This window comes from Panthera leo, chromosome F3, assembly GCF_018350215.1.
Source record: "Panthera leo isolate Ple1 chromosome F3, P.leo_Ple1_pat1.1, whole genome shotgun sequence".
NCBI classification, from domain to species: domain Eukaryota; kingdom Metazoa; phylum Chordata; class Mammalia; order Carnivora; family Felidae; genus Panthera; species Panthera leo.
The window spans coordinates 66,558,630-66,583,944 of NC_056696.1; the positions used below are offsets into that span (position 1 = coordinate 66,558,630).

Sequence of the window (25,315 nt, forward strand, 5' to 3'; positions counted from 1 at the left end):
ATGTAAAATTTAATTTGCTCATTGAAATTCACTCATTTGACAGAACTGATGCCAGAGACAAGGGAACAAGAAGATAGGGATTCAACCGCCCCTCAGCTCTTAGTCAGTCGATAAGAACTGAGTTCTCCACTTATGTAAACTACTCTTTGTTGCTCGAATACCGTATCGATCATGAAGTGCTTTCCAGTTCATGGTCCTAAAGTGACAACAGTGACATTGAGCGTTTGCACCGTGACCGGCACTGACTCACAAGCTCTACATCATTACTGCATCCCACGTGCATCAATATCAACATCCCCCAAAGCGGAGATTATTTTCACCCCCTTTGTAGCAATGCCGAGACTGAGGCCTGAGGAGGCGAACTCAGCACCTGACCAAGGTCACATAACTAATAAGAAACAGAGCCAGGATTCGAATCCAGGTTCTTCTCGTCTCAGCCTTCCTGAGACAAATGAAGGCAACTGAGACGGGGCACAAGATCAGGGGGCTAAGGTGACGAAGGACTGAATGCCACCTTGACATCCCGTATGTCCCCACGGTGCCTTATGTCTATGGCTGCCATGGCTCTTACAACATTTTATGTCTTTAAAAGAAGTGTCTTTAGGGGTGCCTGGGTGGCTCTGTCGGTGGAGCGTCTGACTTCGGCTCAGGTCATGATCTCGCGGTTCGTGAGTTCAAGCCCTGCGTCGGGCTCTGTGCCGACAGCTCAGAGCCTGGAGCCTGCTTCCGATTCTGTGTCTCCCTCTCTCTCTCTGCCCCTCCCCTGCTCATGCTCTGCCTCCCTCTGTCTCAAAAATAAGTAAAAACATTAAAAGAAGTGTCTTTTATTCATCTTATTCATCTTCCAAGGTCACGGACATTGCCCGGAGCACGAGTGATGTTCAGTACAAGCCCAAGTTAGAGAAAGGAGCTGTTGTAGGCACGTGGAATGTTGTGCTACAGCAATGTGGATCACTCATACTTTGTCCTCTGTCTGCTATCTGCCACTCACAGGAGGATCAAGGGTCACCGAGTCACAGATGTCTTGGGGATGAAGATGATGGTGATGGTGAGTGCCATCCACCTTGGTCCATTCTCACTGCTCAGTCCTGGAAAGACACCTCAACTTGGCTGTTACTTCCCCTGAGAATCCTCTCCTGGTTCCCCAGCCCTGGGTTAGATTTCCCTCCTTCTGGACCCTCACAGCGCTTTTCACTCTGTACTGAGCCCTTTGTTGGCTCTTCTGCCTGCCCCCTTCCCATGAAAGCGTACTGACTCTTGCTTACCCCTGGACTCCCAGCACCCGGCCCCCCGCGTAAGTTACAGCTAGAGAATCCGTGTGCATTTGTCAGGACATTCCTGTAAACAAACTCCAGCTTCCAGGACCCTCAACGGAAAGTTTGGCAGTGCATTCTCCAGGAAGAGCGAGATGGGGCTATAACTGAGTCTGCCGTCCACCTGCTAATCAGATCAAAGTCTGTAGCTTCCTCTGAGAAAATGAGTCAGGCTATTTTCATATGTGTCGGACGGAGCGCGAGCTGTCTTGTGATTCGGATGCTTCGTCACATGTGGATGCTCGGCCGGAGGTGGTCCGGCGGAGGCCCCTGAGGTCAGAGAAGCGCATTTCGGCCTCGAAGGAGAACCTCTCCTGCTCCGGACCGATTCGAGGACGTCCCTGGATTATGTGATTCACAGCAGGTCTGCAGTCTTGCCTGGCCTCTGGCAGCAGAGAGAGCACGTGTCGCAGGTTCCCTGGAAGGCAGCGGCTGGAAGCTTCTGAGACTAAGACGACGAAAGCTTTGCGGCGCCGTTGACACCACGAAGTGTGAGCACTACTTATTCTGCTAGACAGTGACTGTCGTCACTGAGAGTCTCTGGCCCTGGGCAACGTGCTGCTGGTATTTTAAGAAACATTCCTGTACTTCCTCTTTTCACTTCGCTATCACAGCCGGCCACACTCAGAGGCACCTTGCTCTACTCACTGCCCAGCGCCGGGACCGGCCCGTCCGTCCGTCCCAGAGCATCCCAGAGCACGCGCCGATGCTCCTGTGGGCATCTCTGCTGGTCCTGGGTAAGTGGGCGAGCAGAAGCCTCTGCTCTCGGGGGAACCCGAACCTCTCCGCGAGCAAAAGCCCCCCACCCCCTCTGGGCTGCTGAACAAATGGGTTCCACTCCTATTTCAAAATAGTAGGAAATGAACGAGAGGTGAGGTGTTGATCGAACGGTATGGGGGGGTGGGGATTGGGGAATGATTTCCAAAAGTGTGTTCATTGCTTGCTTTTAAATGCCTACGAAAAATTTCCTCCTACTCCCGACGTGGGCCTATTTCACCACGTAAAATATCCACGGTTAGATTCAGTTATCTCCCTGATCACAGAAGCCCTAAATCCGTGCGAAGGGAACATGTCCTAAATGTGAGCCAACATAGAAATTAGTTTCTGCCGGGGGGCCTGGATGGCTCAGTCGTTTAAGCCTCCGGCTTTGGCTCCGGTCATGATCTCGCGGTTCGTGGGTTTGAGCCCCGTGTCGGGCTCTGTGCTGACAGCTCAGAGCCTGGAGCCTGCTTCAGATTCTGTGTCTCCCTCTCTCTCTGCCCCTCCCTTGCTCGTGGGCTCTCTCCCTCTCAAAAATAAACAAACATTTAAAAAAATTAATAAAAAGAAAGAAAGAAATGAGTTTCTACTGAGACAGTTATTTCCTTCTCTGAATCTTACAGTCATGCCCTGCTCTGATATTTGCAAGACAGGAAATAAGATGATTTCCCTTGGATTCTCCCCCCCACTCACTCCACCTCTGTACTATTTTTCAATATTGGTCCAAGTGAGGCATTAATGTCCCAGCAGCACAAGCTAATACAAATGACCAGTCGGTCACTTGTACACTAAATATTTATTAAGCTCATTTCTTGTTCCTAGCTGCTTCTCCAGACCCTAACTAGGGGCAGAGTTATCAGTGAGGCTGGCACCTCACGGGAACTTGGTAAACAGTGAACGAGGGGGTATCGTGGGCACGGGGGAGAACACAGGACACAGAGGACACGGTCTCTGTCCCCAAGAGCCGGCACTCTGGTGAGGAACTCAAAGTACAAATGCAAAAGCATTTGGCTTGAAAACAGACCACAAAAATATTCCACGATGACTCCTGAGAGAATGTGTGGTGACAGTTGTTAATTCTCGCTGATGGCAATTGATAATTAATTGCTGAGCCCCGACCACGCCAGATACTTTTCTAACAATACCCCATGTGTGAGCCTACTCCAAGCTCCTAGCAGTCCGTGAGCTGGAACTACGATAAATCCCACCTTGCCGATATGGGAGCCAAGGCACAGAGACGGTCTCTCGCCCTTAAGCTCCATACAGCGGCCGTCAGGGGTCAAAGCCACACTCGCAGGAACCGTGCTGTTAGCCGCACCGCATATCGGATTTCCAGTCTCAGCGAGCTGTGATGGCTCACTAGAGCCTAGAGCAGAGTGAGGACCCTGCAGCCCAGAGGCATCCGAGAAGGCTTCAAGGAGGAGGTGGGTTTCCTCAGGGTGTGACCTGCCTTTTCTTGATACTGAAGGGAAGAGCCCCCAGGCAAGGAGATGGTGAAGCCAGGTCTGAGCAGCAGCCACACGAGGCTCCTGTTTATGTATTTTTTTAAAGGTTTGTTTATTTTGGATAGAGAGCAGGAGCAGGGGAGGGGCAGAGAGAGAGGGAGACGGGGGATCTGAAGCGGGTTCTGCACAGTCAGCACAGAGCCCCACGCGGGGCTCGAACCCACAAACCCTGAGATCATGACCTGTGCCGAAGCTGGAGGCTCCGCCACCCGGGCGCCCCGCCAGGCTCACGTTTAAAGGACAGTGACAGCAGCCAGTAATGGAAGACTTACTAATTTCACCCACTGAAACAAGACCACGAGGTCACCTTTGTGGTCCCCGTGTGGCCGATGAGGAAGGGGAGGCTCGGGCTTCCGTAGCTCGCCCAGCATCGCACCGCTGAAGTCCAGGCCTTCTTCCTCCTGCGCTCTGGCCGCCACCGTGTCCCCTGACTCCTCCGGGTGGTGGGGCTGGGCACGCCTCTCCCGCCCTCGTTGGAGCAGGGCCCCGGCAGGGGGCTCTCTGGGTGGGAGGGCTCAGCTCTGGCCTCGCGTTGACCTTCACCCTCACCTCTCTTTACAGCTCCAGTCTGCGGACAGCTTGGTAAGTAGGCCCCCTCTTTCTTTCCTCTTTTCCGTTTCTAGATATTCTAGTGACCGGCCTCCGTCTGGAGTGCTCTTAAGGGGAGACCTGGTCCCCGCATCCCCATCCTGAGGACACAGGCAGGGCAACGTCACCCTGTCCTATGACTCTGACCCCATGAGCCGGAGAGTCATGCTCTCAGGTCATACCTGCCATTGCGTCAGATGAATGGAGGGGGAGGGCTGGGGCGCATGTCACAGAGGTCAAGGAGGGGCGTGCCTGCACCTGATGTGGGGTGCTGGCCGCCCTGACAGGTGCACAGAAGCCTGGGAGGGAAGGCGAGAGGTAGGCTGGGACCTCGGTGAGGGGCACCCAGGATGCAAACCTCTCTGCCTCTTCACCTTTCCTGGCCCAACACACCACCACCCCTACCATGAGCAAGCTCTCCACCCCAAAGTCCAGCAGGCTGTGTAGATGTTTTCCTGGTAACGGCTCAGATCGTGTCGCCTCTGAGCCCCCGCCCTGCTGGTCCGCAGGAAGACCAGGCTTTGGGGGAGCTGTCCAAAAATCCCTTCAGAACCACTGAGTTCATCCTGGGGGGCTGGTTGCTGTCATCCAGCCCCAGCCAGCAGGAGCCACGGCCCCCTCAAGTACACTGTCCCCTGCAGCTCCTGGGTCTGTGGCCGTCCCCCTCGGTCAGGGGACACGGACCATCTCCCACAAAACCCTGCCTAACTGGGAAGAGATTATCACTTGGCCAGACTTCGCTAAATGCTCTACGATGGAGAAGAAAATACACCAAGTATCTCAGATCAGCCACTAGATGTGGTTAAGCTCACTGACTCAGTCCAAACCTCACGAGACCCCGACGAGGTGCGTCTTCTCTGAGCACACAGCAGGGGACAGCGTCCGCGGACCAGTGAGAAACAAGCTGCACACGCCAGCGGAAGGTTTCCCTTCCCTCGGGTACAAGACCCGCCGCCCAGTCGCCCCTTCCCATCCCAGATGCTTCCCAGGAACACGGACAGTAGGGGTTTCTATCCATGGTCACTGCAAACATGGAATAGCCTGTACGATCCTCTAAAGAGAGACAGAAAAAGTCTGTGGAGACACAAGAATGTTTGCATCACCAAACAGAACATCAGCTTTTTCATCTAAAACAAGCATTCCCATTACTCTGTAATTTTGCCCCCAACACAGGGAGAGCATCCCCTTTACATTCGGGTGTAACTAAAAGATCTATTTGGGTATTCTTGCAGACAAAGGTAAGAATGGTTAAAGTCTGCAGCCGTCCTTAAATGTGGACAGTCCTCATGTGAGCGTAAAGGCATTAACGAAAAAGCACGTCTACGGTGATTCCACTTTAAGATTTTATGATAAATTGCATGCCCCCGTGATTGAGATTTTGGTTTTGAAAAATGGAATATTGCACATGGAAATAATCTGGCTTATTTTCTACTTCACTGAACTTAGATTACCACAGGCAATTCTGCAGAACAAAGCTGGAGTCTCATATTGATTTTTTAAACGTGGTAGGGGCCCCAGCTTCAGGCAGCACGACAGGAAGTTGGGGGAGGAGGGAGGTAACCAAAACCGCATGAGAGCTCTCCCCACCCCCCAACCCCCCAGGAAGCTTGGCTCCTTCACCATAGAGGCAAGACCACTCCCAGCGCCCCCCACTGGGGGCAGGGGGTGGGGGGGTCCTCTCCTGGCTCTATATTCCTGACATCTCCCGACCCAGTACTGGCTGGTAACTGTCCTCAAAGTCATGAATTCCTGCATCTCAGGCAGAATGCGAGAGGTCACTTTGCAATCGTATTTCCTCGGTAACACCGAGAGGTTAGCCCAACAAACTGCTGGCCCAGGCAGCAGACCACGAAGGGGAAGGGAGTGTGGGTGGAGGTTTCCAATGGTGAGTAGCATCTCAGGGAAGAAAAACATCTCTTTCCCCTTAAGTGTCTCACTGGGGACTGCCAATTAAACAGACAAAAGACAGATTCGCAGGAGAAAGATTTGTATTCCCTTCTTACCAGGGCGCACAGAAACTGCGAGCCCGGGAGGCGGTTGGGACTTGGGGCTCAGATACCGTCTGAGCAGGGAAAGGGGCCAGGGAGGAGGACACTTCTTGGAAAACGAAGGGCTTTCAGGAAAGACACCCCGGCCCTTTGGAGAGCAGACGGCACATTAGGGTAGTTTCGTGACGTCTGTTTAGTCTTTGCTGGTAAGAGTCCACTGCTCCTGGTTACTCCTGGGGGGCGATTTATAACAGAGTCCTTCTGGGAGGCAGGTAAGGGTGTTCAGAATAAAAAACATATATGAAACCTACTCTGAAATGCCCTCAGCTCAACATAATTTTTCAGGCCACGGTGGCGTATTCTGGGTCCACTTCAGTGACCAGCCCTCCCAATCTCAAAGGTACAAAACTCAGAAAATAAACACCTAGAGAGGGACGTGCCTCCGTGGCAGTTTGTTGCTGGGGAAATGTAATTAAAAGCAAAATTTTCTCCCAATCCAGAAATCTTCTCCACAGAGGTAGCAGAGAAAGAAAACACTTGTTGTTGAAGACAAGTCAAACCAGGGTGCGACGGGCATCTCAGGCCATCCGCTAAGAGGTCACCAGGGCACCAGGGAATCTCGACTCCTGACTCAGCTGAGCAGCCCCTCCTCCCACGGCACACAGGTCCCACGGCCAAATAGTCACTTGTCAGGCACAAGGCCCTGATGGTGCCTTCTGTCCCACACAGTTCATCCGAGCTCTATCTCAGTACCTGGGAAGACCACTGTGCGGGGTAACTGGCTCTTAGCCACGCCAGGAAAGAACGTCTGCATAGTCTGGGGCTGGGGCTGCCGTGCGTGTTGGAGCAGGGAGACGTCCCCTAGCTGTCCACATTCCAAAAGGCGATGGCTCCTTCCTGAGCGGGACATTCCCCAGTGGTGAGACTGGCAAGGGTCCAAAGATTCACGTACGCTAGAAAGAAATTCTTAAAGAAAAGGAAGGCAGAGAGAAGTCTTTTCCCTGATTTTCAACGGGGAGAATTCAACTCTTACTGCACACGCTCCAGCTCCTGTCTGTCCGTCGGGGTTCCAAAGATCTTAGGGCCTGATTTCATGCAAGGCCCTTATTCCACTGTCAAGAAGCAGATCCTTGAGTCTGGGGAGTGAGAAGCTTCTGGCTCCTGGCACTCACGCTCTGTGTGCCTCTGTCTGAGCCTCACTATCCCACACCTACTTCGTGTTTCGGTAAAAATACAACTTCTCCATAATTGCATAATCAACCCCCAAATTCCTACACTTCCCCCCACCCCAAGCCCCCGTCGACAGCCCCCACCCCACCACGCGGCCACGCCACACAAAGGCTCCTCTTAGACAGACGGCTGTAACAGGAGGGAGTCAGGAGGGACCGACCGAGGGCCCAGCCCGCATGGCTGCCCTTCCACGGAGAGCGGGGCCGGCTGGGGTCGTCCCCTGGAAGGCCAGCCTGCCCCTACAGACCACAGAGCGGCCACCGCACCCCTGGCAAAGGTGAACGCAGCCAGGAAAGCCGAGCCTAGGCAAACCGTGTTCCTCCCGACGGGGGCTTTCCTGGGGATCCCCCCAAGCCTGGTCCCCGGGTCCGTCCCACACAGACGGCCGCGGCGGGGACCACAGGCATCCCCATCTCAGGCTCTGTCTCTCTCTTCCTCAGAAGCTGCGTCCAAACCCGTGATTTCCCTCCATCCTCCATGGACCGTCGCCTTCAGAGGAGAGACAGTGACCCTGACTTGTCACGTATTGCACTTCCACGCTCCAGAGAAAATAAAACGGTTCCTTTGGTACCTTGGGAGGAGAATGCTACGCGAAACCCCAGGCAACACCCTGGAGGTCCGTGACTCTGGACAGTACAGATGCCAGACCCAGGACTCGCTCCCAAGTGACCAAGTGAACATGATCTTTTCTTCAGGTGAGCAAGCAGGTGAATTACTTAGACGTTTACAAGTCGTTTCGCGTATCCTCGCCCCCTGGGGTGGGCAGACCTGGGGGCCTTCGCTCAGCTCTAACCCTTGACCTCCAACACCGTCATTTCCCAGGGCTCCTCATTGTCTGTAGGTGTTTTTCAAAGGACTGTCGAGACAGACGTTAGAGTATCATTGTCTAACACCACTCGGCAGACATCCCTGTGCCTTTACGGGGAGGAATTAAGGAATTCGTTTAGGGGATTGCAAACTGAGGCTGTTTTAGCCCGTGCCCTCAGGGCCGGCCAGCCTCCTGCAAGAGACAAGACAGGGACACAGATGAGTTCGGAGGAGGGGAGTTTCCCCGTCAGGCCTGAGTCCCTCCCCCTCCCCCTTCCTGACACCCGTCCCTTCTCTCCTCCCACTGTCCTGCCTCAGGGGGCACCCACTCTCTCCCGGTCCTGCTTTGCCCACTTCACAGACAATGGTCTGGACCACCGCATGGGGACCGCGCTGGGGGACAGGGAGTCAGTCCCTGAGTCACCTTACAGGGGACAGAACTGACCTGTCACGTGCGTCTGAAGAGCGGGAGAATGTCCGCCAGGGACCCCGCTCCCCGTCCCTCGCCCCCGGGGGTTTGTGTTTGACAAGCCTGCCACAGAGCAAACCCCAGTGCACGGTGACAGTTTCTAGTCTCTTCCCCGGAATCCCCCCCCCCACCGACCCCCAGTGACTCCCGCTTGGGGCCCGGGTGAGCCGGTCGGGGGTGATCTGTAACCGCGTTCGGCAAAGTCACTGTGCGGCTCACGGTCATGTTAGAATCCTCATGCTGTGGTTCTGCCCCCGAGTGGCGGGGGGGGGGGGGGGTGTCAAGGTGGTGTGTTTGGGGTTCATTTACGACTTGCCGCTGAAGCAGGTCATACAGACTCGGGAGGGAAGGAGTGGGCCCGGGGCAGGAGACGAATCCTGCAAGAGAGACAGGAAAAACACAGCCAAGCCTTGCGACCCGAGCTGCACCCAGCGGAGGGGGCGTCCTCAGCACCAAGCCCCTGTCTCTGCGTGGCTTCCAGGCTGGCTCGTGCTCCAGGCTCCACATGGCGTGTTTGAAGGTGACACACTGGTCCTGAGGTGCCACACAAGGAGTCGAGAGACACTGACCTCTGTGAAGTACATTTGGAACGGAAAAGTCATCTCCGCCTCCAATCAGAGCCAGGACCTTTCGATACCACGAGCAAGTTCAAACAACAGTGGCTTCTACCACTGCACTGGGCGTACGGACAAAATGCACCCATGGAAGTCAAATACCAAGTCTGTTCAAATTCAAGGTAAACCTTGCATTTCATGCAGATTACCGACTTGCTCAGTGTGTGACAGGGCACCCACCCATTGCCGTCCCAACGCTGGGTAACGAGGGACGCGTGTCCCCCGGCAGGCAGAGCCGCGGGGCCCCTGCACTCGAGCTGGGGCGGAAAGAGGGGAAGGCGGGGTCCGCCCGTGTCCTGCCTTGTGTCTGAAGTTCCCCAGGACCCAGCAGCCAAGCCCGCCTGCCCCAGGGCCCCCAGGGCCGCCCTCTGACACCTTGGTTTCCCTCTTCTCTCTAGAACTGTTTCCACACCCGAAGCTGAAAGTCACCCCCTCCCAGCCCACAGAGGGCAGTTCTGTGAACCTGAGCTGCGAAACTCAGCTGCCTCCAGAGCGGCTGGACACTGTGCTTCGTTTCAGCTTCTTCAGGGACCGCTGGGTCGTGCTGTCGGACTGGAGCCGGGCCCCGGAACTGCGGATCGCAGCCATCTGGAGACAAGACGCGGGGTCATACACGTGCGGGGCTGCTGCGGCCCAGGGCGTGCACAAGCTCAGCCTCCCGGTGCACGTCCACGTGCAGGGTGAGCGTGGGAGAGCCGCCGGCGGGGTGGGGGTGGGTGGGGGCTTCCCCCACCCCCACAAACTGCTGCCTTCGCGCTGTGCAGGTGGGGACCGCCTCCCGATGGGGGCGGCTGGCCCTGAGAAGCGAGGTACGGTGATCAAAGAACCACCACCATTTTTCTAAAAACTCAGCCTTCCTTGGGAACCGTAGCGCCTCGGAAGGCTAGCGGCCGACTTCGATGCAAGGGTTCGGGAAGACGAACGCGAGCCAGACGATGAGGCGCCCTGCTCCTTACTGAGCCGGCACCTTCTAGAAGGCCAGATCTGGGGGCGAACTACGGAGGGGCTAGGCGTAGCCTCTTCCCAACCAACAGCCACCCAGGGCGGGAGCGCCCGCCCACGAGCGGGACGCACACACCTGCAGAGATCAATACAATCACCATCTCGTCTTAGGCACCTGAGCAGGGCTCCCAGAGGCAGGTGTGGTCCAGCCCAGTGCCAGCCACCGCCTGTCACTGCACACAGGTCACGGTCACCTGTCGCTGCAGACGATTCAGGCGGCCGCCAGGACCTCAGACAAAACTCAAACGCTGCTTTGTCTCTCCTGGGACTTCATGTCTCAGGATGGAGACAGGACGGTTAGTGAGGGTCTCGGTCCCAACTGCACAGTCTATGTGCTACAACTCCAGCACCTGCTGGCGAACATATCTTTTTTTTTTAATGTTTATTTATTTTTGCGAGAGAGAGAGGCAGAGCACGAGCGGGGGAGGGGCAGAGAGAGAGGGAGACACAGAATCCGCAGCAGGCTCCAGGCTCCGAGCCGTCAGCACGGAGCCCGACACGGGGCTCGAACTCACGAACCTCGAGACCATGACCTGAGCTGAAGTCAGACGCTTAACCGACTGAGCCACCCAGGGGCCCCACGCTGACGAGTAGATCTTATCTTAAAGTCACATAGAGAGTGACCCCGTCCGACACGCCAGCTCCCCCCTGCCCCCAGGCCCTCACCCGCTGTCTCGTGTCCACGCAGGGGTCCCGGTGTCCAGAGTGCTCCTGGAGACCCAGCCCCCGGAGGGCCGGGCACTTGCGGGGGAGCCTCTGGTCCTCATCTGCTCCGCGGCCGAAGGCACAGGGGACACCACGTTCTCCTGGCACCGGGAGGACACGGGGGAGAGTCTGGGGACGAAACGCCGGCGTTCCCGGAGGGCGCAGCTGGAGATCCCTGCGGTCGGCGGGAGCCACGCGGGGGGCTACTTCTGCACGGCCGACAACGGCCACGGCCTCGTCTGCAGCGCGGTCCTGAACGTCACTGTCACAGGTGAGCCGTCCTCTCCAGCGGCCTTACTTACCGTGGCTTCCTCAGGTTGGGGGTGGGCGTGGCCAACACGGCTGCTGATTCTGCCTCCTCTGGTTCCACTTTGCCGTCTCCCACCGCGATACAGTTTCTTCGTGGGAACGTTGAGAGGGCACGTGGGGCATGGCCGGCAGGAGCCGTTTCTCGCCCCGGAGACGACCGCACGTGCCCGCCCTCTGACCCGTCGCGTGCCGATGTCAAAGAGCCGCGTCAGCTCGTTAACGGCATCGCAGGGTCGTCCGTGTCAAGGACACGCGTCTCTCAGGGAGGCATCGGGGCCCATCGCGGCCTCCTGCGGCCCCACAGGACCAGCCATCCTGCAGGCCTGACGGTCTCAGGGCCCAGACTGCAGGGCAGGAGGCCGACAGGCACGGGGAGGGGACGCAGGCCCGGTCACGTGCGCTCAGGGGACGGGCCTTCCGTTGGGCCCCACCGTTGGGCCCCTGTGTCTCTCCCTCTGTCCCCAAGAAGCCACAGCGGCCAGGCTCCCGCACAGAGTTCCCAACCCCGTCGGCACCGGGCTTTCTCCGGCACCCGACTCGCGCTGACGAGGGTGGACGGGCCTCCACATTGCTGGGGTCAACGGCAATTCTGTCTCCGTGTCACTCGGCCGGTCACCAGCTCTCGACACAGCTGGCCCCGCCTTCCTTCCGGGACCACATTCCTCCTGGACTCGCCAGACGCGGCTCACTTTGTCCCCTGCCCGTGGCCAGACACGGGGTCTAGGCTTCCCTCACCGGGTCCTCCCATCTCTCCGGGCCTCTGTCCTCGGTCCCCCCTCCGTGCCCACTGTCTGCACTGTCTCACCCTGTCTCGTGACTTTAAATTTTTTTTTTTACATTTATTTATCTTTTTTTTATTTAAAAAAAAATTTTTTTTAACGTTTATTTTTGAGACAGAGAGAGACAGAGCATGAACGGGGGAGGGTCAGAGAGAGGGAGACACAGAATCCGAAACAGGCTCCAGGCTCTGAGCTGTCAGCACAGAGCCCGACGCGGGACTCGAACCCACGGACTGCGAGATCGTGACCTGAGCTGAAGTCGGACGCCCAACACACGGTTATACTGACCGCAGCAACTATCCCGGAAGGTGAAGATGTCCCTGGTGTCTCCATTCTACCGAAAGGAACTCTGAGGTTCAGAAAGGTGTGGCAATTCGTGTAAGGTCACAAAGCTCACACCTGCACACAATCACGTAGCTGCGAGAGGCAGAGGGCAAGGTCAGAAGTCCTCCGAGGAAGTCCCCACCGTCAGCCACACTGAACGGGCTGAGAGCGGTCGGCCCTGACACAGCCGCGTCCCCGAGCAGGTGGCTCAGGGGCTGTGGGACAGGGGGCTACTGTGGGGGCCACCCGGCTGCCGTGCAGTTTCCCTTCAGCTCCCTCGGGGCGAGTCCTGTGATCACGGGGGCCCTCCCCGGTCAGGTCTTCCCACACACAGTTGCCACGGGAGCGTCCGCCTCTCACTCTGGAAATTTCTCAGCGAACGCTGTGAGTGGGTGTGGTCCCGGCACAAATGGGCAGAGACTGAGCCCGGTGTCACGCTCGTGGCATTTCTAGAGGGAGAAGAGGCTAGCACAGCCGGAAGCCGCCGAGGGGCGCCCCCCAGGAAGATGATGCGCCGGCCCTGAACCCCAGAAAGGCTCTGCAAGCGGGAGGGCGGCCTCTGGGGGAAGGGCTCTTGTACCGAAACAGGTGTCCTCGGGGAGCCCAAAGGCGACACTCCCTGAAGCGGGCAGGAGAGAGTCTGCTGGAAACTCAGAGCTGAGTGTGAACACGTTCCTCTTGCTTCCGGAGGTTAAAGTCAGTACAAGGGACCTGTGTCCTTGCCCACGCGTGCCGTCGCACTGGCGTGCACGACTCTAACGGGTGTCATCCTCCGCTAGGGGAACGTGCTCTCACGGAGTAAGCAGACGTCGAGGGTTCGGCTGGCCAATGACAGAGAGGGGATTTCTCACAAAATCTTTTAAATTCGTGGGCCTTATTGCAAAATCTCTGTGCGCAGAAACGGGAGAGCTTCCGGCAGCAGAGAACGTCTGGCAGTCTGCGCTCCTGTGGTTTCCCCCGCAGGAATGCATTTCTCACCGGCCCGGAGGCCGGAAGTCTGAGATCAGGACGCCTGCGTGGTCGGGTTCCGGGAGGGCCCTCTACCCCCCTTGCAGACAGCGGCCTTCCTGGAACACCTGTGTCCTCACATGGCAGAGAGGGGTGACGGGGGCGGGGGTGTCTCGGGTGTCTCTTCTTGTAAGGACACTAATCCCATCATGGGGCCCCCCCGACCTCACCTAAACCTGATGACCCCCCCCCAAAGGCTCCATCCCCAAAACCGTCACGCTGGGACTCCAGGCTTCTTCAGTATGTGAATCTTGGGGGAGACACAATGCAGTCTGTGGAATGGGCTGAAGGTGGCCGGGGTGGTGCTGTGTGGGAGCGGACCTAACTTGGGGGGACGTCCCCTGAACGGATCGGAAGGTAGCACGAGGTTCCCAAGGGCCTGGGGCGTAGCGTGAGGGTGCCAGACGAGACCTAACACTTGCCTGGACGCCACCCGCCACATCGGGAAGCGTTCAGAGCGCTTCACGTATGTCAACAATACACCAACAACAGCGGAAAAGGAAACTGAGGCACAGGGAGATGAAATCATTGTCTGTGGCCACACGGCCGGAGGAGCCAGGATCTTAACCCACCGATCCAGTTGTGGAGTCTACACCTCCCTCTCTCTTCTCCCACCTGTATTGAGACAGAATTGGCATAATTGGTGGTACATATATGATGATATATACAACGTGATGACGTGCTCTATCACGTGGGACGACTGCCGCAACGGGTGGGTTAACACTCCACCACCTGCTCTCGGCAACTATCATGTGTGCGGCGCAGGGTCCCTAACTGTAGCGACCACGCTGTGCGTTACACGCCCCGCACTGGCTCCTCCCATGACCGGAAGGTTGTGCCCTTTGACTAACATCCGCCATCTTGCTCTCCCCCCAAAGCCCCTGGCCACCCCAGCTGTTCTACGACTTTGGCGTTTCTAGATTCCACATCTAAGTGAGCTCTTACAGTATTTGTCTCTCTGTCTGACTTATTTCACTTAATATAGTACTCTCAAGTCTCATCCATGTTGCTGCTAATGGCAGGGTATCTTTTTTATGGCTAATAGTGCATCGTATATATGATGGAATACTATATATAATATATACGGTGAAATAGTATATATGATGGAATATTATATATATAATATATGATGGAATGTCATATACATTATATATGACGGAATATTATGTATAGAATATATATGATGGCATATTCTATATATTATATGTGATGGAATATTATATATAATATATACGGTGGAATAGTATATGTAATATATATGGTGGAATATATATATATATGATGGAATATTATATATATAATATATGATGGAATATCATATACATTATATATGATGGAATATTATATATATTATATGTGATGGAATATTATAATACATATAGTGGAATATTATGTATGATGGAATATTATATATAATATATGATTGAATATTATATATATGATGGAATATTATATATAATATATTATGGAATATCATATACATTATATATGATGGAATATTATATATATTATATGTGATGGAATATTATAATACATATAGTGGAATATTATATGTATGATGGAATATTATATATAATATATGATTGAATATTATATATATGATGGAATATCATATACATTATATATGATGGAATATTATGTATATAATGTATATGATGGAACATTATATATTATATATGTGATGGAATATTATATATAATGTATGTGATGGAATAGACATCATATATATATATATATATATATAATAATGACATATACCATATTTTCTTTGTCCAATTGTTTGTTAATAGACGCTGAGGTATTGTCCTGTCCTGGCTACTATAAATAATGCTGTCAAGAACACGGGGAGACAGGTGTCTCCTCCAGATAGTAATTTCATTGTCTTCAAATGCATAGCCGTAAGTGAGATTGCTGGATCACATAGTAGTTCTGTTTTTAACTTTTTAAGGAACCTCCATACTGTTCTCCACAGTGGCTGCACCAACTCGCATTCCCACGAACAGCGCATGTGGGTTTTCTCCACATCCTCGCCGACACTTGCTACTTCTTGTCTTTCTGATCATAGCCATTCTGACAGGCGTGAGTCGGTATCTCCTTGTGGTTTTGATTTGCATTTCCCTGTTGATGAGGGATGCTGAGCCCCTTTTCATGTACCTGTTGACCAGTTAGATACCTTCTTTGGAAATCTTTGCATCTATATGCATCAGGGATATCGCTCTGTACTTTTCTCCTGGCGTCCTTATCTGACTTTGGTGTCAGGGTGATGTCGGCCTCATAAAATAGTTTGGAAGTGCTCACTCTTCTTCGGTTTGGGGAAAGACTTTGAATGGATTGGAGTTAAAATTCTTCTTTAAATGCTTGGTAGAATTCACCGGTGACACCATCTGGCCCTGGGCTTTCTTCATTGGGTGGGTTTTATTATTGACTCAATCTCCTCACTCATTACTGGTCTGTCCGGTCCTCATGAATCAGTCCTGACAGGTTGTATGTTTTTAGGAATTAGCCCATTTCTTCTAGACTGTTGGAGGTGATGGAGTGCAACTGTTCTGTGCCTTTCAAACTAAAACATATTTCAACTCCTTTCCCCAGAGGAGCCATTTCTTCTAGGAAATGGGGTTATCGGGGAGGGGAAAGACTTGCTCTCTGCTCGTTAAATCTGGAACCCTAGGTACCCTAGGCGTGGCTGATTCTGATTTGACACAGGTGGACGCCCAGGCGGGCAATGGGGAAAGACTCACTCTAGGACACACAGCCAAGCTGCTGTGTCCCTGGATTTCTCCCTGGCATTCCACTCCTCTGGTTTAGCTGTCATGGTGTGTGTGTGTGGGGGGGGGGGGGGGGGGGCGGCGGCAACTCCCCACGAACACCGTTTGCAGGCAGAATCACTCACAGGTGTGTTGATTTTGTCAGGAAGGGAAAGCATAGAGACAGAAATGCCACCAATGGCCGGTGGCCCTGGGTGCTGAGTGCCTACCTTGTGGCAGGAACCACAGACACAGAGTGCCATGTAGTTAAGTGGGAATAATTAACGTTGCTGTGGTTCTGGTACGCGAATGTTCTCTGTGTAATCCTGTGGCATCCGAAGTCTGAATCTGGTTTCTGTCAGGACCAAGAATCTGCATGCAAACATTTCCACCCCCACCAACTCTTTGCCCCTCTAGTCTGGGTTTGCTTTTTAGCCCTTACTGTCACCAGACATGTTATAAATGTATTTGTTTATTGTCTGCCTCCCCTCCCTGGACTGTAAGTTCCATGAGGGCAGGGACCTCGCAGTCCTGTTCACTGTTCTGTCCTCAAGGCCTGGCACATGGCAGGACTCAATAAATGGCTACCGAATGAATGAATGAGTGACTGAGTGAATGAATGCATCAGCCACATGAAATCTCTTGAATGAGGAGAATGGATCCAATGGAAAAGTCAGAAACCCCTGACAACTGAGTTATTGCTTCCTTCGGCTTCTCTCCTCCCCTTCAGCGCTTCTAGGAGGAGCGAGGCAGTGCTGTTTCCCTCTGGGGTCCCAGCGTGGTTTTAATGGCGAGCCATGTCCGAGCTGCTGCTGGTTCCCCGAGTGCCCGTCAGCAGTGATATGTGCTCTCTTTCTCAGCGGGCTGCCGAACCAGCCTCATGTGGCATCTTCCCGGGTGGCCGGGGCCAATTCCCAAGAGGCCAGAGTACAAGAATACGGACTATCCAGAGAGAGGGTCCCCTCAAACGCTAATCTGGAGCTGGTGTCTGTGGGTGAGCGGAGGGAGCTGGCTGCGTTCTCCCCTCTGCCCTGGCCCCCCAGACCCTCAGCCTGGAGCCTCCTACCGGAGCGCAGGGTCCCGTCCCGCCACTCAGGCTGCCTCCCCTGTGCACCGGCCCGGGCCTAGCCCTGGTCAGCTAGGTTCCTCTCCCACTCCAGGGCTCAGGACCCTCGCCGGGCTGAGGAAAGTTCCAGGATGTCCTGGCCCTCTCTCCCCGGGGCTCATGCAGGCTCTCCCCCCTCAGGCACTCCAGGGAACAGAATGGGCCTCATTGCTGCGGGAGCCACTGGGGGACTGCTCAGCGTTCTTGTCCTGGCTGCAGGGCTGCTGATTTACTGCCGGCACCAGAGGAAGTCAGGTTTGTGTTCTCTCTTACCCGCTGCTAGAGGCCAAGCCCGGTCCCTGCCGAGCACCCTGCTCCCTGGAGCACCCACCAGTCTCCCCCCTCACCACACTCAACACCCACAGACATACACCCTCCGCCTGAGGTGTGAACAGGTGCTGTGGTTGAGAGTTGCCTGCAGCTGGCCGGGTTCTTTAAGTCTCGAGTGAAAGGTAGGAAGGAAGTAAACTTCTTAATGTCAAGTTCCAAAAACTTAATACGGACAGTTTCCCCGGGCAGTTTTTTGGCTCAAATGGTCAGTCAGCTACACACCGCAGCCCATCTGAACCCCCCACAAATGGGCGTTCAAGAGACACCAAAGGGCCGTGAGAAGGGAGGCTGGCTAATCTCTATCCTGCTTCCTCCTTGGAGACTTCCCCGTGTCAAAGCCTGAAGCTGCCGTCCTGTGCTCCGAGGGCTGGGCTCTCCACGGGCCAGCCCGCCCTCCTCCCCTCCTCCCCTCCCCGGGGGAGAGCCGCACACTTCCAGAGGCTCCTGCCTTAGTCCCATCAGGACAGTTGGGATGCGAGAGAGCCTAGTGTGGAAGACGGGCCCAGAAGCTATTTCAGCTCTAGTACAACCGCCCTCCAACTCGGTCTCTTGATCTAATCAGCTCGGTTCAACCCACCACATTGTTCTCAGCACCATGCATGTGGCTGCATGGGCCACTTTGGATCTGGACCACGAGCCTCCTTAGCAGGCCTGAGTCGGAGCCCGAGACTCCTCTGGGCATGAGCACAGATGCTCCGTGACATCCCCTCACTGCTCTGCAAGAGAGACCGTTTGGTTCCCGGCAGTATTCCTTGAGGTGTATCATCTCTGCCTTGAACCCTCGTCAAGTCTCAGACGATTGCATATTCGGCCCAGGAACGTAGAGCCCTACCCCCAGCAAGCTACGCGTGTTGTTCAGTCCTTTTCCAGATCATTTTCCTAAAAATCCAGGACCGGGTGCGTGGTCTCAATGGACTTTTTCTGATGGCCTCTCTAAGCCAGTTTCCCTTCGTGAAGTTTTTGGAAAGGAGCGCCCTCTGCTGACACAAATGTGCCTTTGCTTTGTTTTGCAGGAGATGGTTCTCCAGGAAACACAACCAGGTGAGGCCTCAGGCTTCCGGTCTTCCAAGAATAGACTATGCAGGACTGTGGTTTTACAAAATTAGCTCACGTGGTGTCTTTCTGCCCCTGTGGCTAGGTGCCCACGTTTTCACATCCCCTGAAATGAGCAAAATCACAACTTCTAGAACCTTCTAATAGTTCGTATTATGGATTTTGCATGTATTTAGATCCATTTATTTGAAATGTATCCACTCACCCAAATGGGTAATACCAAAGATTTTAGGTTTTCTAGGTGGGCACAGAGTATTTCTGGAGCAGACAAGACTCTGGTCAGGCAGCGTGTTGCTGTAAATGTGCACAACTGTTCCAGCTTTCAGGGAAGTCTCACATGTGCACGTGTACTCATCAGACCTTGTGTCTTCAACTTTGGTTTGGAAAATCTGGTTCTTCTACCTACGCGTCTCAGTCTTGGGTTATAGCCAGTGACTGGGAGCACAGACTGTGTCTAATTCCTTCTGGAATTGTCCGGGTAAGACCGTGTGAAGACACTTAGTCAACACCTCCTGGTGATGAGGCGAGGCTTTTGTAACCAATTGAGTGTGACCGTTCCGTCTATGGGATGGTTGTTACAATGATGTCAGACACTGGCCAGCCTTGTCCCCAAAAGTCTGCCCATACTGTGGTCCTAGGGTTTCTTTCAAAAGAACAGTCCGGCTCTATATGGACCTACTGAAGGTCCAGTTAAACCATTCCTGGTCTCTGGTCCCCTGCCATCTGCTGATTCCCTTCTCCTCTTCCCCGCCCCACCACACCCCTTCCTCTCCGGGTCCCTGTCCCCCGCTGTCCGCCGATGTCCCCCATGCCCCTTCTTCTCTGGCCATCCTGCTGCTGTGCATCTTATGATGTTCCAGGGATGATCATGCGTTTCCATGTGTCACAGGAGCCCTCCCGCCACAGGCCCAGGACAGGCCCCCCATGGCAGGTGCCAGGGACAGAAAGACAGCCCAGTGGAGCTCCAGCATTTGTTCGGCAATGGTAAGGAGTCCCCGTAGGGAAGCTGCTCCCGCCTGAGCCCGGGAAAGATAATGTGCTGGATGCCTGGAGAAAGCCCTGGTGTCCTTACGGCATCCCAAACCCAGACGCCCCGAGAAATCACTGCTTCATTCTGTGTCCAAGAAGGTGGGGAGGAAGCTTAGGAAGAAACCTGTGTAGCACATAACCACTGATGGCAGCAGCCTTGAAAGTGCCATTTCTCCTTTCCAGGGAGTCTCGGAGAGGGACACTTGGTATATTCTGAGATCCAGACTATTCGACCGGGGCAAGAAGGGGAAGGTAAGTCACTGGGGAAGATTCTGGTTGCAAACTATACTCCTTCATTCAACATGTGTTTACTGAGTACCCCCTACGTGCTAGGCGCCGCAGTGAGTACACGTAGTCGATCAGCAGACAAGGCAGGTGGAAATCCTTGTAGGCGGGGCTTAGATTCCAAAGAGAGAAGACAGACTCCAAAAGATGCTTCGTGTATCTCCTGACGATCAGATCCTTCTGATCGATATTGTGACCGTGAAGGCGGATGTCTGAAAATTTCCCTGAAGTAATGAATTAAGTATTTAAGTAATGAGGTTTACAAGCCACCTGCTATGTGGTGAGAACGTGTGTAGATACACGTTCACATAACGTATATAAATATAGACACATATGTTCGGTTCGTTCATATAAACAGCCCCATGTAGCCAATATACGGAACAAGCGAGACTGAGGACTTAATTACAAAAATGTGTTTCCCCACTGTTTCTTGAAACTTTGCTCTGCGGGAGATCTTCCCACACGCTCAGGGTGAACATTTTGGCAGCAAAGGCTTTTCAGTACACTCTCCATTCTCGTAGGTAACAGACAGCAGGTGGACACGGTATGTCACAGTCTCAAGTCAGCAGCTAGAATATCCAGTTCAAGATGTTCATCAAAACTTAGCCCTCCGCTAGTTCAGGCAAACTTCAGAACGGGAGCTGGTGGCAGTGAGAGGGCAGGGTGGAGCTGGCCTCTCTGTTTCTGTGGCTGGTCTCCCTTCAGCATCCTGGAGGGTGCTGGGGACCTGGGTGGGAAAGGACTCGCCCGGCTGGTGCTTGGGAGCTGGCGTCCACCTGTCTGGCAACAGGTGCAGAAGAAGGCCGTTCCTTGAGAGGCGAGTGAGTGCTGTCTTCTGACTTCCTGCCTGACACTCCTTCCTGCCGCTCCTTGGTACAGCGGCCGTCCCTAATCCAGCAGTTTTTGTGACCCTTCAATGGCCTCATCCCCACCTGCTCGCATCCAGCTTCCCACCGTTGGAGTCCTTTGGGAGCCGTGGGCCTTACTGGGCTGGGGCTTCATGGCTGCACTCCTGTCTTCTGCCCAAGCTGGACACATCCGTCCATGGGGACACCTAAGGATAGGTGACATATAGTCAATTAATTTTAACAAGTGTATCGAGTCCCAGACCCACCACCACCATCAGGACATAGAACACTCCCAACATCCCGGGAAGTCCCCTCCTGTCGCTTTGCAAATAACTTTTCCAGCTCTGCCCCAGCCACCAATGGCCCACTTTCTGTCCCTGGAGTTTTGCTTTTCTATAATTTCATGTAAATGAAATCATATGCAATGTAGTCTCTTTGGCCTCTTTCCCATAACATAATGTTTTGCAACTCATCCATATTCTAGCATATTATAAGTAGTTCACTACTACTTTTTTTGATGTGGAAAAAGCTGTCCATATTTAACGTATACAACTGGACGATTTGAGGATAAGTCTATGCCAGCGAAGCCATCACCACCCTCAAGGCCACAAGCATGGGTAGTATCTCGTAAAATTTTATTCCACCCATTCTTATTTTTTATAATGATCATTACTATCATCATCATGATTATTATGTGTGTGTGTGGTTAGGACACCTAACACAGATCGTAAGTATGCGATACACTATCGCCAGCTACAGGCACAGTGCTCCCTAGTGGATCCACAGAACTCACTCGTCCTATGTAACTTAAACCCTGTACCCTTTGACCATTCCTTCTGTTCCCCCTCCCACAGCCCCTGGGTACCACTGTCCTACCGTCTGTTTCTATGAGCTGGACTAGTTCAGATTCTGCACATAAAGTGAGCACGTGCAGGATTTTTCTTTCTGTGTCTGGCTTCGTTTACTTAGCACAGCAACTTCCAGGTCCACCCATGGTGTCAAAATGTCAGGATTTCCTTCTTTGTTACGGACGAATTGTATTCCAGTGTGTGTGTGTGTGTGTGTGTGTGTGTGTGTGTGTGACATATTCTTTACCTATTCATCTGTTCAGGGACACTTAGGTGGTTCCCATGCCTTGACTACCGTGAATAATGCTGCAGCAAACATGGGGTGTAGCTATCCCTTCAGGATCCTGATTTTTAATTCCTTTGGGTGCATACCCAGAAATGCGATTGTTGGATCATACGGTAGTTCTATTTGTAATTTTCTGAGGACCCTCCATATCGTCTTCCACGGTGGCTGCACCAACTTACAGCTCCACCAACAGGGCACAAGGGCTACCTCTTCTCCTCTTCCTCCCCAACACTTGTTAGCTCTTGCCCTTGTAATGACAGCCATCCTAACAGGTGAGAGGTGACATCTCATGGTGGCTTTGATTTGTATGTCTCTAATGATCAGTGATGTTGCATAGTACCTTTCCAGCATCTGCTGGCCATCTGTCTTTGGAGAAATGTATATTCAGGTCTTTTGCCCATTTTTAGTTGAGGCAGTAGTGGGAGGATTCTGGCTATTGAGTTCCCTGTGTTCCTTATATAGTTTGGATATTAACCCCTTATCAGATATATAGTGAGCACGTATTTTCTCCCATTTCATAGGTGGCTTTTCCAAATACAGCAGCTCACTTGCAAATTAAAATCCCCTATATCTTTGTGGTAGAAATCTCCACTGCAGTCTAATCTTGCAGTTGTTTTACCAATGGCATTAGGGCCTTCCCAAGATCACAAATCCAGCAAAAGACGAACCAAAGACCAAGTCTTCTGTCTTGCTGCAAGATCTCCTGCTTATAGAGCCTATCACCGTCCTTGGCCAACACTGACCACCTGCCTTGTCCATCACTTGGCTTTCTCAGCCACCCCCATGAGTCAGGACCCTTTGAATGGCAGAATCAGAACTGCCTCCAAGTTGTTTGGGTTAATTGAATGCAGCTTCTAGAATTACCTTGATCATGTACTGTTGTTCACACTCTTTAACGGATTTGTCAGAACACCACTGAAGCTGAGCACTGTGTTGGTGGACAACTTCTATCTCAGGCACTTTATTTACTAATGATCTGTAGCAAGACTTCTTCCCCAGTTCCCTGAGGTTTGCATGAAACCCCTAAAATTGTACACATAGTTCGACACGTATGACTATAATTCTGGGAAGAGAGAACCTAGGTTCTATCACATCGTTAAGAAGATCTGTAACCCTGAAAGGTCGATGGTAAGAACACAGTGATAAAGAGAAGCCTCAATTGTCCCAGAAGCATTTTTTTTTTTTTAGGCTCTGTCTCCATACCTCACTATGTGGCTATGATGCTTCCATCCAGTTCTCTGAGACTCTTAATTCCCAACACGTAGGATCTGGCAAATCCCATCAGCTAAACCTCCCTCTCACTGCAGCTCCCTTTCTGGAGAACCGTGGAGATAAAACTAAGGACGAGAACCCGTTAACGTGACAGAGGGTTTTCCCGCGGGCACGCACGTGAAGCGCTCTCATGGGAACCCGCCGAGCAGTCAGGGGGGTACTCTGAGGTTGGAGTCAGGAGGAGGTGCTGTTAGCTAAGAGAGGCAAAGATTAAAGCAGAGAGAAATTCTGTGTTGACACGTGGTAAAGGCAGGGAGCAAGGTTCCTTGGCGTGGTCGTGAGGAAGGACCTTACAGATCAATGGAGATTACAGACAGCTTGCAGAGGGCTCGGCTACGAAACGGTAAGACGGAAAACCACCTGTGCTGTGGGGCACATTGGGGGTTGGGGTGGGGGGGGAGCAGAAGCACCGGTGCAAAGGGTTCAGTGGCTCCCAGCCTCTGGGGGGAAAGCTCGTAGCCTGGGTTGAGCGGGTCGGGACGCCCGTAGTTCAGTGAGTGCCTTTCCCTCCACAGCCAGTGCCTCCGGAGTGTCCCTAGAGGACAAGGTGAGTGTCCGTCCCTGCCTGTTTTCTCTCCCACCACTTCCCACAGCCCCATCCTCTCTCCCTGTTCCCGAATCTCCTTCCTCTTCTTTCCACCCCAGCATGCCGCAGTTGTCTACTCCTCGGTGAAGACACAGCTCCAAGGGGACTCTGCCGGAAAGGTCAGGTCTCAGCATGAAGATGCCACGGACAGTTACGAGAATGTCCCACCTGCGTGACTCATCCCTGCCCCGAAGCCCCAGCTCAGTGTAGTCCTCAGGGTCCCGGGAGTGACCAGCTGGTCCCAACTGCCCACGTGCTTTCACATCCACGACTCCTGATTCACCTTCTCTGAACTGGTGATGGGGCAGCTGCCAAAAGACTTGCTCAGGTGACCAGGATCACGGGTAAGAGAAGACCCTGGACCCCTGCTCGGAGCCTAATGTCATGTGCTCCCCACGGTCCCATTTAGGGAAAAGGAAGAAGGGTGGAGAAGCACTCCTGTTGAAAAACAGAAGCACAGGTGTTGGTGATTTGGGATTTGCACAAAGGCACGCCTGAGTGACTCAGGTCTCTGCTCAATGCGTCCCCAACAACTGTCCCACTTGGGGTCATCTGCATCGGTTGGCTTAACTATGCGCAGTCCCCAGGTCCTTCCCACACCAAGCCCAGGGCCACCTCTCCTGCCTACACTGCTTACAGTCAGGATTGCGCTGTAGACAAAAGAATCCACACCACTAGTTTGCAGAGAAAAGAATTTAAATAGGGTGTTAATTAATTAATTGGGGTATTAAGAAGCAGCCTCTAGGCTGAGCTTCCAAAAGCAAAAGGCTATTATGTTAATGTTATTTAAGACAAAGATTTTCCACACTAGAGAAAAAAATACAAAATCAAAATTAATAACCCTACAAACCCTAATTGGAAATATCCGCAGAAGTTGATATCAAGCTCTTTTTTAAAAAGATATTTATTTCCTAGGTCTGTCCACTGAAAAGGCCTAGAAATAATTAGCAACCCAACAGCAGTGAGCATCCCTCCCACAGGCTGTGCTTTCCAAACACAATTTCCCACCCAAGGGTACTGGGCTGTCTTTCCTGCAGGAGGCATGTCTTTAGTTACCGAATAGTTGATATGAGAATAAGTAATTCTTCCAATAAATGAAGAAGGAATGAAAGGCACAGGAAACCACTCTTTTGATGGCAAATTTCATGGAACACCCACTGATTAGGTTAGCATCAAAAACCAGACAGCCTAACACTCTGTGCCTCCTGATGGAAGTATTCAATGTCACCTACAAAGTATTCATGCCCAAGATATCAAAATTGAATCCAATCAAGTTTCTAGACCCAACAACCAGCTGACAGGAAATATGAGGGGCTACAGCAATCAATAAAATCCATGCCGTGGAAAAATCTACAGGACAAGTGACCCAGTTTCTTTAACAAGCAAATGACAAGAAGAAGGAAGGGAAGGGGGGAGGGGAGAGAAAAAAGGAAGAGAAGGGGAGGGGAGGAGAGAGAAAAAAGGAAGAGAAGGGGAGGAGAGGGAAGGGGAGGGGAGAGAAAAATGGAAGAGAAGGGGAGGGGAGGGAA

At 52.9% G+C, this 25,315-nt stretch overlaps 1 protein-coding gene and 1 long non-coding RNA gene across 3 annotated transcripts; one reads left to right on the forward strand and one right to left on the reverse strand.

Moving 5' to 3' along the window:
* Positions 1–1,683: 1,683 nt before the first annotated feature.
* FCRL4 (Fc receptor like 4) lies at positions 1,684–25,170 on the forward strand. Of its 2 annotated transcripts, XM_042926346.1 has the most exons (12): positions 1,684–2,050; positions 4,139–4,159; positions 7,824–8,078; positions 9,141–9,395; positions 9,672–9,953; positions 10,964–11,251; positions 17,391–17,504; positions 18,593–18,620; positions 19,522–19,616; positions 19,845–19,913; positions 23,716–23,747; positions 23,846–25,170. In XM_042926346.1, exons 1-12 carry the CDS (start codon positions 2,020–2,022, stop codon positions 23,960–23,962), a joined length of 1,587 nt encoding a protein of 528 aa, XP_042782280.1. In that variant the 5' UTR covers positions 1,684–2,019; the 3' UTR covers positions 23,963–25,170. The 2 variants fall into 2 exon arrangements, with proteins under 2 accessions (XP_042782280.1, XP_042782279.1); XM_042926345.1 differs by lacking the exons at positions 23,716–23,747; positions 23,846–25,170 and having other exon boundaries at positions 19,845–21,808.
* On the reverse strand, positions 9,068–11,085 carry LOC122212438. The gene is made up of 3 exons (XR_006199139.1): positions 10,942–11,085; positions 9,737–9,861; positions 9,068–9,230 (listed from the first exon to the last, which is right to left on the reverse strand). It is a non-coding gene; the product is annotated as an uncharacterized LOC122212438 (long non-coding RNA).
* Positions 25,171–25,315: the final 145 nt, after the last annotated feature.